This window comes from Canis lupus, chromosome 7 (genome assembly GCF_011100685.1).
Source record: "Canis lupus familiaris isolate Mischka breed German Shepherd chromosome 7, alternate assembly UU_Cfam_GSD_1.0, whole genome shotgun sequence".
Classification (NCBI taxonomy): Eukaryota; Metazoa; Chordata; class Mammalia; order Carnivora; family Canidae; genus Canis; species Canis lupus.
Window position 1 is genome coordinate 762,671 of NC_049228.1, and position 13,505 is coordinate 776,175.

The 13,505-nt window shown below is 39.7% G+C and overlaps 1 protein-coding gene across 13 annotated transcripts in view; it reads right to left on the reverse strand.

Annotated features, from left to right (window-relative positions):
- PPP1R12B (protein phosphatase 1 regulatory subunit 12B) overlaps positions 1–13,505 on the reverse strand; it is a 205,135-nt gene that overhangs the window by 124,694 nt on the left and 66,936 nt on the right. For 11 of the 13 annotated variants that reach the window (XR_005361781.1, XM_038541861.1, XM_038541860.1 and 8 more), the window contains exons 8-12: positions 13,082–13,224; positions 8,294–8,406; positions 4,929–5,132; positions 3,353–3,435; positions 2,071–2,196 (exon numbers count right to left, since the gene is read on the reverse strand). Coding sequence is in view for 11 of the 13 variants with exons in the window: in XM_038541861.1 (XP_038397789.1) it covers positions 2,071–2,196; positions 3,353–3,435; positions 4,929–5,132; positions 8,294–8,406; positions 13,082–13,224 (669 nt within the window). In the remaining 2 variants the exon portion in view is untranslated. Of the gene's footprint in view, positions 1–1,515; positions 1,557–2,070; positions 2,197–3,352; positions 3,436–4,928; positions 5,133–8,293; positions 8,407–13,081; positions 13,225–13,505 lie in introns of those variants that run through there. The other 2 variants (XM_038541870.1, XM_038541871.1) reach the window with 2 other exon arrangements.

Below are 13,505 nucleotides of genomic sequence, written 5' to 3' on the forward strand. Positions count from 1 at the left end.
ACAAACGTGTCTTTGGGAGGATTCAAAGTTTTAAGTACAGGAAATAACATTGCATGGGCAACAGAAGGCAACTTTCCTTTGTTTCAAAGGAAGATAAGAATGAACCATCTCAATTAAAGCAAAACATTACTTGGGTTAGAATTTTTAAAAAACCGTCTTGACTGTTATGGTAATGAGACACTAGTGGGGGTGACCAACACAAGCTGTGAAGGCTTACTTGGTAAAGATGCACTTTACTGGGACACAAGAAGGGAATTTCTGCCTAAGGACAAGAGATGAACTAGAAAATGGAAAGTATGTTGAGGCCTGGAAGAGTCCAAGAGGGCCAAATGTCTTCTTGCACTTTCTTTTTAAAATAGCGATAGCATATGATTCTTCCCTTTTGAAAAGATCGTAAAACGAGATTTTGTGTAGTCAAAAAAATGCTTTAAGGGTAATGAAGATTTGGAAATCCAAAGCATGAATCAAGCTGTGGATCTTCTTTCAAAAAGCACTCATATAATTAAGCATGTTTTCTACCCTAACTAGAGGCAGTCCCTTTCTCCTCTGTTTACCATAATTATGCCAACTATACCTATCTAACCAGATGCTACTCACTCTACCCCTCTGTTAATGATTTCGATCACGAAAAAGAACAACCCCATCACAATGTAACGACATGCTTGGAAATGAAATGCAGCTTTCTCTTTCCTAGATCTAGAGTGTTATTTTCTTAGAACAATTTTCCTGGTCTTGGATACAACCGTAAGGAGTAATGATGTATTTAGATAGACTAAGGGGATCCCTGGGTGGCGCAGAGGTTTGGCGCCTGCCTTTGGCCCAGGGCGCGATCCTGGAGACCCGGGATCAAATCCCACATCGGGCTCCCAGTGTATGGAGCCTGCTTCTCCCTCTGCCTCTCTCTCTCTCTCTGTGACTATCATAAAGAAATAAAAATTAAAAAAAAAAAAAAGTTTAGATAGACTAAGATCTTAGTCTTGAAGACAAATAAGTGATTGCTTCATTGAGCCAAAAACACTGAGTTTATATACATAACGAAGCTTCAGTGAGATCACTGAACCGTATCTGCAGAACTGAAGACCATTAAAAGGCAACAGTGGCTGTTTGTTTTATAGCTTACTAATTTTATTAATTCACATGTTCTGATATTAACTAGTTGACAAGATTCTTCCAATCAAGTGGAAATAGGTTTTGAACCCAAACATATAGTCTATAGCAAAAGGCTGTTACTTGAGCAGCCAATCCATCGTCTATAAAACCTAATGATGAAGCCCATGACACGAAGAGGCAGTTGGAGGGGTTGAGTAAATGAAAGTGAAGAAAGAATTCAAAGTAAGCAATGAGAATCAGACTCTTCCATATCAGCAGCAAAGTTCAAATTAAAATACTCATTAAGTACGTCTTATAGTATAATGGCTCTGGCAAAGGTGCTTTGCTTGCTGGCTGGTACATGGCAAAGAAAATAATTGCAGAAAAGAGAACATAGATGAGAAAAGGGGAAGAAAACCCATGTACCTTCTCTGCACCAAACTTGCGAGTTTCACATCTTGATGGATCTGAGGGCCATTAAAGTCATAAAAAAAAAAAACAACTCAAGTCCCTAAATTAACAGGCTTCAATATGAAACTTCTTTAATGCAAAACAAAACTGTCCCCATTATCCACCCACCTCACCACCCTATAGGGTCCCTCCCTTCCCCCCCATAAAAATGTAACTTGAGATGAGAACTTCTCTAGTTTTAGAAAAATGAAAGCTAGCTACTGGACAAAGGTGATTTAAATTCAGTCCTGCTCAGGGATTACTAGAAGTCACTTCCAGTCGAAGATTAGGACTGAGAGGAGAGAGTATAAATTCATGGTGAGAATTTGGAATCAGCTTACTTTAATTCAGTCAGGAAAATAAAGTTAATTTATAATTAGTCGAGATGTTACTCCCAAGAAATCTGAAAGTAATTCATTTTTTGATTTGTTTTTGTGGTGCTAATTGGATATAAAACAGCATGCAATTATTACCCATACACCCATGGCCAGAGTGAAGAAATATCATCTCCCACCCCTTGGAACCTGGTACCTTTTCAAGTAGGTTGATACATAGGTAGAAGGAGCAACTGACTGTGGAGTTTCATTTCCCTTCGCTTCATCCCTCCACAGCTGCCGTGTATATGAACCACTCCTCACTAGATTCACAGCTGATTCTCTGCAGAGGCATGGAAAAAAAACAAAACAAAGCACTGATTCCTACCACCAGTTTTGTTCATGATACAATGCAAACTGGGAGAAGGGTCGGAGAGGGAAACTGTAATACGGCTAAAGAAACAGACACACTTTTCAAGGGATGCTTGGGTTTTTTCCTGTATACACAAAGGACAGGTCAAGTATTACTACTGTCTGCTTTCTTTTATCAACTTCAAAGCCAACTAATTTCAATAGGTACCAAACCCTTATGTCAAAGGTCTCCAATTCTTTTGTAACTTTTTTGTTTCTCCTTTAAAGGGCTTTATAAAGCCAATAGGTAGCTCATATGGAAGCAGAGAAGAGGACGATGGGGAAGATGAGGAAGTCTGTAACAAGGGAAAGAGGTAACTACTGCAGGAAAGGAAGAGAGAATAACCTGCTGGAAGCCATCCAGAAAGGGCTGTAGTAGGATTTCTAATCCACAATTGTTCCCTCAGGGCCTTTGCTGCCAAAGCTGTGGCTCTCCAGAGCAGTCCTTCTCAAACTTCAAATCACCTAGGGAATTTTGTTAAAATGCAGATTCTAATCCAGCAGGACTGAGGTGGGGCCTGAGGTTCTGCATTTCTAACATACTTCTAGGTGATTTCAATGCTGCTGGCTGGGAAGACCACACCTTGAACAGCAAGGTTCTAGATCAGGTTCTGCTCCGAGATGCAGCAAGCAGTACCTCGAAATCCTCACATTCATTTTAACTGATGGAGAAGACTTGAAATTTTATCTACTTACAAATTAGAAATTGATCAATAATTAAATAATAATATTTTTAGTGTTTACCATGGAACAGGTCATGTGCTAAACACTAGGGGTCCCTGAGAAACCAGCAAGACATAGACCCTACCTTTACAGAGTCTGCTGGCGTAGTAAAAACAAATTCGCCCTTAGAAGGGTCAGGGAAGGCTTCCTAAAGACAGTGATTCCCAAGCTGAAGTGAGAGCCTAAAGGGCAAAGCACTGGCAAAGCAAGAGTGCAAGGGCTGGGAGGAGTTCTAAGAAGAAGGCATAAACAATTCATAATGTGCTCAGGGCACCTGCGGAAAGATGGCAGCAGAGTGATGGCCAAGGCATCACTATGCCTAGGAAAGTTCAAGAGGACCATCTTTTGGCCTGTATTAGGATTACCTGTTCTCCTTTTCTTCAACGTCACTTGTGCTGCTGAGCCTCCGGGGTGCTAGTGAACTAAAATAGCTTTTGTTTTCTCTCTCCTGTAAAATCAAAACAAGTAAAGCACAGAGAAGGTACAACACTGTCACAGTGTAACATTCTGGGTAAAAACGCAGAGCTCAATACACCTATAAAATCTTATTTCTAGATCCAGTAACAATTGCGGTTTGAGTAGTATTACAAAAGGCTGGTTTTCAAAGACTAATTCCTGCCTTTCCTCCATTAAAAACCAATATGTAGGGAAACAATTCTCATGGGAAAAGCCAGGATGATCCAAAAAAAAGGAAAACAGCAGCACAAATTACACAAATCAGCAACCTTGCCAAAAGAGATGGAGCCTTTGAAAAGCCACAAACAGAAAGCTCCACTCTAAAGTTCTTTAAAAAAAAAAAAAAAAGATTTTATTTAATCATTCATAAGAGACAGAGACGGGGGTGGGGTGGGGGCAGAGACACAGGCAGAGGGAGAAACAGGCTCCACCCAGGGAGCCTGATGCTGGACTTGATCCCGGGACTCCAAGATCACACCCTGGGCTGGAGGTGACACTAAACCGCTGAGCCACCAGGGCTGCCCTACTCTAAAGTTCTTAATGAGGGGGTCCCTGGGTGGCTCAGCGGTTGAGCGCCTGCCTTCAGCCCAGGGCATGATCCTGGAGGCCCAGGATTGAGTCCCACATCAGGCTCCCTGCATGGAGCCTGCTTCTCCCTCTGCCTGTGTCTCTGCCTTGTGCTCTCTTTCTCTCTCTGTGTTTCTCATGAATAAATTAATAAAATATTTAAAAATTAAAAAAATAAAGTTCTTCATGAAATAAGCCTTATTTCTTCCACAGCCTGTCTTCTCTTTGAAATGCAGCTTCATGTACAACAAATATGCTGCAGAGTTAATCCAACCAATATCATCACCTCCTTGAAGAGTCTCCAGAAACACAATGTTGAACAAGGAGACTATGGTTACAGGGAAGCCCTGACCCCAGAGGAGAGCATCAAATGAGCCCTAGAAAATCTGGAACCAAAAGTTAAGAAATAAAAATGTACTGATTTTGGATGATTATGTGGATGAACTGTTTGTGAAGTCAACTGATCATATATCTAGTAATGAAAAAAATAAGGCACTTAAACATTTTTTCCCAAGTCCTAAGTTGCCTGAGCTTCATTAGGCTCAAAAGACCAGATAAGGAACTTTGCTTCCAAACACTGAAAGAATTCAATTACTGGAATTGGTTCAAGGGAAACTTAGGCCATATCCAAATTTTCATGTTCCTGACTGAATTTATTATTTTATTTGTCCTAGTTAAGGAGGGCAAAGAAGAATGACATAAGGTATGCCAAAAGGTAAAGGGTTTTTCTTCTTTGACCAAGTAATAATAGCAAGTGAAAAGCCAACTGATTAAACTATCAACGTGCCATCTCCCTTTAAAGATTCTGTACTTCCAGAATCAAATTAGAGACTAGAAAACACTTTCACTTGTTCCTGAGATTGAATTTCCACAAAAGGGAACTGCCCTGGAACTCCCCACACCCTGCCTAAACTGCACCTTATCTTTGTTGTCCAGGAGAGCAGAAATCCGAGGACTTGATGATGACCGGTAGATGGAAGAGCCTCGGTCCCTTAGAGCTTCCCTGGGATTGGCCACCTCACTCAACATGTTGTGGCTGCCAGTTTTTCTGAGTCCCAGTCTCCACGAAGAAGGAGATTCATCTTTGGGTTCTTCCGGCTTGTTAAAAAGGCTGGAGGAGAACTAGAGGGAAGAAGCAAAGAAAAGAGGAAAAAAAGGTCCTGGTGATTCTTTTCAGCCTACTTGCCTTTTCCCACACTTAACTAAGTTCAGTGAGGCAACATAAGGCAGTCCAAGGAGAACAAATATATGGCAGGCTTTCTGCCAATGTTCCCTTCCTCACCTGGCAGACGCTAATAACTGCTCAAGGCTCCCTTTCTCCCTGAGCCAGAAATAGCCTCAGATTCTTAACACAGTACTTCTACTGACAGAGTTGCTCTCTGAGAAATTAAACACTATTTGCTCTCTTACCAATGAGTACTGACCTAGAACACCAGGAGATCCACGTTCTAGTAAAAACATCTTCTCTTGCTTGACTCATAGTGTAACTGAAAATAGGACATTTTACTTCTCTAGGTCTCAATATGCTCACCTGTAAAATGGTAATAATGAGCTTAATTCCTTCTTACAGTATGTGGAGACTAGAAAACACAGAGGAGCTTTAAGGTACCGCAATAACTGTGGTAAGCTGATTTAGGTTGATACTAATAAAAATACTAAAATTCACTTCACTCAGATTCTAATTGCTTATTTTAAAGAAACAGCTTATTTGATCTTGGCAGCAGTTCCAAGTGTTTCAGATTTCACCAAGCAGCAAAATTAAAAAAGAAAAAAATGGTAGATGTCATAGAGTTGCCATCTTTTAGCTTTTGCCAGGAGAACGTCTTTCAAAAACTTGATTACCATCTCTATCACCATCATTTCATTAAAAAAAGAAAAACATTTTGGGGTGCCTGGGTGACTCAGTTAAGCGTCTGCTTTTGGCTCAAGTCATGATCTCAGGGTCCTCTGAGATCCTGTGTCAGGCTCCCTGCTCAGTGGAGAGCTTGCTTCTCCTCCCTCTGCCTCTTGTGCTGTATCTCAAATAACTAAATAAAAATCTTTAGAAAAGATTTTAAAAAGAAAAACATTTTAACTTTGGAAAAGAAAGCTTTCTGGAAAGCTTACATTGTCTGTAATTACCTCATTTTGCTATAAACCATAGAAAACATCATAGTCTAGTATTAGCCCAAACACCAGTCTGAAGTAAAACTGGTCTTTAGAACAGCAGTCAACAGTCCTTCCCTGGAATCTGGGGGACCTCTGCAAGACGGCTTTGGTGTTTCACCAGATATCAGGCCACCTTTACTGCCTGGTATAGTGAAAATGCAATAGAAACTCTAAATCATTCGTCTCCAGCTCACACTCAGATTTTCTCTTTTAATGTCATCTCAATGTATTTTTTTATTTAAAGATTTTATTTATTTATTCATGATAGACGTAGGGGGAGAGAGAGGCAGAGACCCAGGCAGAGGGATAAGCAGGCTCCATGCAGGGAACCTGATGTGGGACCTGATCCCGGGGCTCCAGGATCGCGCCCTGGGCCAAAGGCAGGTGCTAAACCGCTGAGCCACCCAGGGATCCCCTCAATGTATATATTTATGTACATAAATATACAGCTTTAGAAGCTCAATCATGTCAGCTCTTTAAAAGCCATCCTGATTCTGAGAGGAAAAATGCCTTTTCCAGCATTATTTTAGCAAAGTGTAATAAGTATACGTTTTATTTTTTATTTTATTTTATTTTTTTAAAGTAAGCTCAATGGCCAATCTGGGGCTTGAACTCATGACCTAGAGATCAAGAGTTACATGCTCTACTGACTGAGCTAGCCAGGTGCTCATGTATTTTTTTAAAATTTTTATTTAGTATTTGTCTTTTAAAAAAGCAAGAAGTCTAGGGGCACCTGGTTGGCTCAGTCAGTTATGCATCTGACACTTGATTTTGTTCCGCTGGCTTAGGTCATGATCTCAGGGTCGTGAGATCAAGCCCTGCATTGAGTCCTGCATTGGGCTCCCCACTGCGCATGGAACCTGCTTAAGATTATCTTTCCCTCTCCCTCTGTTCATATGCATGCTATCTTCAAAAATAAACAAAACATTTTTTTAATTTTAAAAAAGCAAAAAGTCTAGTCACACCTAGAAGCAGTATGTGAGGTACAGCTAAATGACTAGGTAATGAGTGGGGGGAATTCTATCTGAAACATCTCTACAGATTCACAGTGATGCTTGTAGGAATAAATAGGAAACCAGGCCTTTGTTTCCTCATCTCTACAATGATACCGTAATCCTGTCTTTTCAATTCATGGGGTACTATAAAGATCAGGAAGTTAGTATCCATAAAACCACAGAATTTTTTCAATAGCTTTCTTTCCAGAACTCCTATCAATTCTTAATCTCAAAACTAATTGTATTAGTTGTTCAACAAGTTCTTTCTACCTCTGCTCTCTACTCATTATGATGAGTACCATACTCTACTTATGAATGTAAAATTTTTTTTTTTTTTAAATTTTTATTTATTTATGATAGTCACAGAGAGAGAGAGAGAGAGGGGCAGAGACATAGGCAGAGGGAGAAGCAGGCTCCACCCACCGAGAGCCCGATGTGGGATTCGATCCCGGGTCTCCAGGATCGCGCCCTGGGCCAAAGGCAGGCGCTAAACCGCTGCGCCACCCAGGGATCCCTGAATGTAAAATTTTAAACGGGAAGTAAAAAAAGGACCTAAGTCATCAAATCAATTAATACTGAACGTTAGATATCTTCCTAGCCCAGTCTGAGTTTTTCACATACTCACCTTACTTAGCCTTGAATAGGCAATGGACAAAGTTTCTTTGGTCCCAAATTATTATATCCTATGTTATCTAAATACATTGTAGCCAAATTTGTTTAGTGATGGATCTGTAGCTTTTATGGGCACTGTTATAAATGCAATGTTTATGTACCTCCCCATCCATACCTTGAAGCCCTAATCTCCAATGTGACTATATTTGGATATAAGGTAGCTGTCTGCAAATTAGGAAGAGAGTCCTCACTAGCAACTGATTCAGCTGGCCTCATGATCTTGGACATCCCAGCCTCCAGAATTGTGAGAAATAAATTTCTATTGTTTAAAGTTACACAGTTGGTAAAAAAAAAAAAAAAAAAAAAAAGTTACACAGTTGGTGATATTTTGCTATGCCAGCCTAACCAGACTAGGACAGGTAAGATGTATCTGTATTATCTTGCAAGACTGTATCTTTAAAGCCTTTCAAAGTATGTTACCATAGCAGGAGAAATATAATATTCATACTATATTTGCAAAATACTCACTCTCCTAGCTGAAGAGGCAGAGAAGGTATTCTGAGCTGGTGTTGGTATCTGTTCCGTGATAATATTCTTGCTTTCAGAGTTGGAATGGTTGACAATGGCTTCTGGCTTTTTATCTATTATTCAAGACAAGAGAAGCATCAAGTGCAAGTATGAAAACCTTATCTGTATATATGCACTTTTCTGCTAACGGAAAAGGTTTAACCATTATCAAAACAGATTACTAGGGCTATGTAATGCTTGGACTTAAACTAAAATGAAATCTCTAGCTACTGTTGCTAAAAGGAAATAAAGTCAGTAGTAAAATTCCTTTCTTGTAGGCTCCAATTCCCAGATATGTAACTGAAAACTTTCTCCACATTATGTATCATATACAAAATTCATCAGTAAGTACATAATAAAAATCTACTCTGTTTTGAGAGATTGGGCAGGAAAAACCAGATACATCTTGCTTTGTAGGTAATTATAAGCATGACAAGAGATAAGATGTATAATAATAATAGTAACAACACAAGATTATATATAAGTTAGGTGCTAAATTGGTTGAGTTGGATCAACAGGGCTTTATGAGCCCAGAGTAAATCCTCTGAGGGAGGAAACAACAAGGAAAGATGCCATAGAGAAAGCTGGAAGACAAATACCAACTGGTAGGAGGAAGAAAGGGTATGAGTAATGACTCAAATCAAAGTACACCCATCTGTTGGTCAGTAAATTTAAGCTTAAGTAGGCCTAATTTAAGGAGGCCTAATTAAAGTAATGAATATTCTTGGAATTACAATAGGAAATAAAGGTAGAAAGGATTACAGAGGATACTGTGAGTTAAGCTATAGAACTATAGTAGGCAAACCCTCTTAATAAACAGCAGTCCACCTTAAAGCTCCATTAAATGGAAACTGTCTCGTTCGCTGCTACATCAGTGCCTGCACCCAGGAGGTGTGGTGGGGCCTTCTAAACTATGTTCTCTGGAAACAGGGCCCCAGAGTAATCCACCTATGAATTACATGACAATTTTAAGCCATATTCTAGCTGTGTGACATTGGGCAAATTATTTAACATATATGAACCTCTATTTTCTCACTGATTAATCAGGGATTTTAATTCTTGCCTATAGAGATAATGTTTTAAATTGCATCGTTGGCCATATAACTCTGGCCATAGTGAGCTGGCCATCATTTCTTGTGGTTATTGTGAATATTCAAGGTATTCTTTAAATATTACCTGAAGGGATGCCTGGGTGGCTCAGAGGCTGAGTGTCTGCCTCTGGCCCAAGGTGTGACCCCGGGGTCCTGGGATCGAGTCCCACATGCTCCCCTGCAGGGAGCCTGCTTCTCCCTCTGCCTGTGTCTCTGCCTCTCTCTCTCTCTCTCATGAATAAATAAATAAAATCTTTTTTAAAAAAACACTTTATTTTATAAATATATATACTTATGTAATATATATTTATAAAATAATTATATATAAATATAATATATATTATAATTATATATTTATAATATAAAAATAATTATATATTTATAATGTAATTATATATATATATAAATAATCTGAATATCTCTATCCCCAAGAAGTATACCTTACTAGCCAAATGTGACAGCTTACAGTAAGAAATCCCCATGAATCTAGACCTCTGGGTAGTGGCCTTTCAGATTGACCCTGGGCTTGGCAAGGTGACTTTCTATGGCCTCTGGGACATTAGTAAATGTGACACAGCAGAGGCTTGGAAAGTGGTTGTACACTGAGCCTTGCCCTCTCTTCTTGTGGAATCCAACTGCTGTGTGAAGAAGTAGGGGCTAGTCTCCTTGATGAATATGGTTCACTTACCTCAAATATCCTAATCAACTACCAGAAAGGTAAGACCATCCAGGACCAGCCATCCCCTAGCTGACTTACCAACTGACCACCAGCACATGAGTAAGCCCAGTATTACCACGTGGAGCAGAGAAAAGCCATCCCAGTGAAGTCCTTCCTAAATTGCCAACCAATAGAGTTGTGTCTATATGTTATTTAAAGCACCACTAAATTTGGGGATGGCTTGTCATTTAGCAATAGGTAACTAATATACCAAATGTTTAAGTCGAAAATAGAAATCCAAATCAAACTACTTACATTTACCTCAAAATAGAATTAGTATTCTTTACAACTACATTTATGTGTAAGGCACATGAAAACTGTCATTTTATGAGGTCGTATCTGTGGATCTTTAAAAACAGGATAAGCACATTCAATAAATACTTGTTCAGTACATACATAATGTGTTGGGCATCATTTGGAAAGGTTTAGACATAATTCAGTTCCCCACATTCTTCCAATATACACTTAGGTAACATATATTTATTGAGCACCTACCATGTAGAAGGCCCAGTGCTAGGCATTATGGAAGACAGAAAGATAAACAAGACACACAATACATTTCAGTGCTTCTGAAACTTGCTGGTAGGGGAAGAAGAGAGGAGATGAGAAAGAAATAACACTAATATTAGCTAGTATAAGTAATATAAAAGAGGTTCAAACAAATAGCTACCAGTCAGAGGAGGGGAGAAAAACTTGTATCTGTGATGATACAAGTTCCTTCATAAAGGAAGCTGATTTGAGCTGGGCTTTGAAACATGAATAAAGCATCAAGTGGCAGAAATGAGCAGGGAAGCTTGCTGGAACCATCTGGCTTCTGCCTACATCAGTCTACACAAAGTGCTAACTGTTGTCTCTTTCTTGACCTCTCCCATCCCACTCCTACCCTGGCTTTTGTGATGCAGAAACACACATCCTGTTTTTCCTCAACCTCTCTGACTATACCTTCTTTGCCTCCTTCACTTCCTAAACATAGGATGCCCCATGATTCTTTTTTGTACATCTTTTCTCTATAATCTCTTCCTTTGAAATCTCATCCTTTTCCATACCTTTAGCTTCCATTTTTTTTAGGGAGATAATTTCCACATTTCACTCCGCCCCTGCTTCTCTGAGGAGTCCCAGGATCTCAGGCACACCATTCACCAGCTATGAAACCCAATTTGCCTCACCCCTTACAGGGTCAATTTCCCACTCTAAAATGTGGTGATAATACATCTCTCAGGGTGTGGTTGTAAGTGCACTGCAGAGTAAAAAGCACTACCCCCCAAAATTTTTAAAAATAAATTTAAAAAAAAAGCACTACCCAAATGTAAAGTGTCATTATAATCCCCCAAACTAAATATAATCTTTCTTACTAGTGAATACCAATGACTATGTTTATACCTCTCATGTGGCATGTATTTTATTCATGTATATGCCTTCCTATTCCCGTGTATCCCCTAGATATATCCAACAAAAAGCATTTAATGAATGTGAATGTGTGTCCTGTGTTGGGCATCATGCAGAGACCTAGGAGTAAATGATCACCCTAGAGTTCCCAGCCGAAACGTTAAGTGCTACAACAGAGACGAAGTATGAAGTTCTAGAGGGATACAAACAGGAGAGCAATTATGTTCAGGGGAGAACAGTGAGGTGGTCCACTCCTTTTCAGTTTTTGGTATAGGAAAACCTAAAGGAAGGCCTCTTCATCCTGGTAAATCCTATGGCTTCTAACAGAAATCATTCATTTGATGGTCAGAAGTGAATTCCAAGGTGCAAATAAATGCTCAGGGATAGGGAAGCCCAGGGCATGTTTGGGGAAACCAAGCAATCCAACTTGGTTAGTAGATGACACTGCTGATGGACAACACTGGAAAGGTCAGCTGAAGATACATTATGAGAGATCTTGAAGGTCAGGCTACAGGACTTGGGATTTATACTACAGGCAAAGATGGTTGTGGGGAAAGTGGTTGTAGATGGTTTCTGGACAGAAGTCATCAAAGGTATAGTATAATCAAAGGGTGTTTGGGGCACGTAGGTGGCTCAGTGGTTACTCTTTTCTCAGTGTTTGCCTGCCTGTATATCATAATCTATGGGTGATTCTACAGCTTATTGATCTGACCATGTTCAGCACCTTACCCTCCCTGTTGGGCTTCTTGTCTTGCCGTATGATAAACTTAAGAGATGCCATATGAAGCATATATAATATCAACAAGAGTCATAAAGGTAAATATGATTTTGTTCCTTCTTCAATGCCCAACTCAGGAATTGAAGGACCTTCGTGTAATCAGAAGGAAAATGAAGGAAATCAGAATCTTGAGATTCTGTTTAGGGAATCAGATGAACCTGAGAATTAAATGCAAATTTTCACCAGCTGGTTAAGGATACTTGACCAAATGTGCCTCTGCAAGATCTTACCTCCTCAGCCTCTAAGCATACTGAATTTTAGAATCTGGTCTCTACACTCTACCAACCCAAGATCAGACAGCTGGCTCTTTTACACAATATTTTTGGAAAGTACTTGGGTGGCTCAGTTGGTTGAGCATCCAATTCTTGATTTCTGCTCAGGTCATGATCTCAAGGTCATGGGATCAAACCCACCTTTGAGCTCCGAGCTCAGCACAGAATTGGCTGGAGATTCTCTCCTTCTCCCTTTCCTTGCCTGCTCACAACATATGCATGTGTGTGAGGGCTCTCTCATTCTCTCTCAATAAAATAAATAAATCTTTTTTAAAAAAGGAATTTTTGTGCACCTTAGCATATGGCTACATAGAAACTAGTACACATATTCTAACATAGCTTACAGCTTTCACAACAAAGTTTTCACTTGAAATTTGGTACCTTATCTTTGAACACTAACCTTGAAGCTCTTTTTGGAGCCCTCTGAGGCCCTTAGCTCTGACAAGCAGTGACCTCCCTGCAGTATGGAGACAGAGTTCTGTGCTATCAACACATTGGCATTACCTGCCTCCTTCTCAGCTTCTGACTCAGAAGCTTCATCTTCACCCTCCTCCTCCTCCTCGGAGCTGGAGCTGCTGGACTCTTTACTTTCTTCCTCCATTTCTTGGGACTTGGGTATCTCTTCTTCATAGAGCATCTTCTCTTTGCTAAATTAAAGATGACAATTTGAGTGTAGCTCAGAAATGGCAAACTATTTAAGTTCACTGACAAGCATAAGGAGAATAAATCCTTCTTTACATCTACCTTTTTCTGAATTCTTGGGTTTTTGCAGATTGAGGTTCAGCATTTGACTTCAGAGTATTACTCAAATAAATCTAGCCCATTCAACACACAAGAAAAAGGAGGCCCATGAATCTTAACAGTGATTAGGCAGGTAAATATTTTCAAAAAGTCATTTAACAAATGTTTACAGAGTGCTTATTACAGG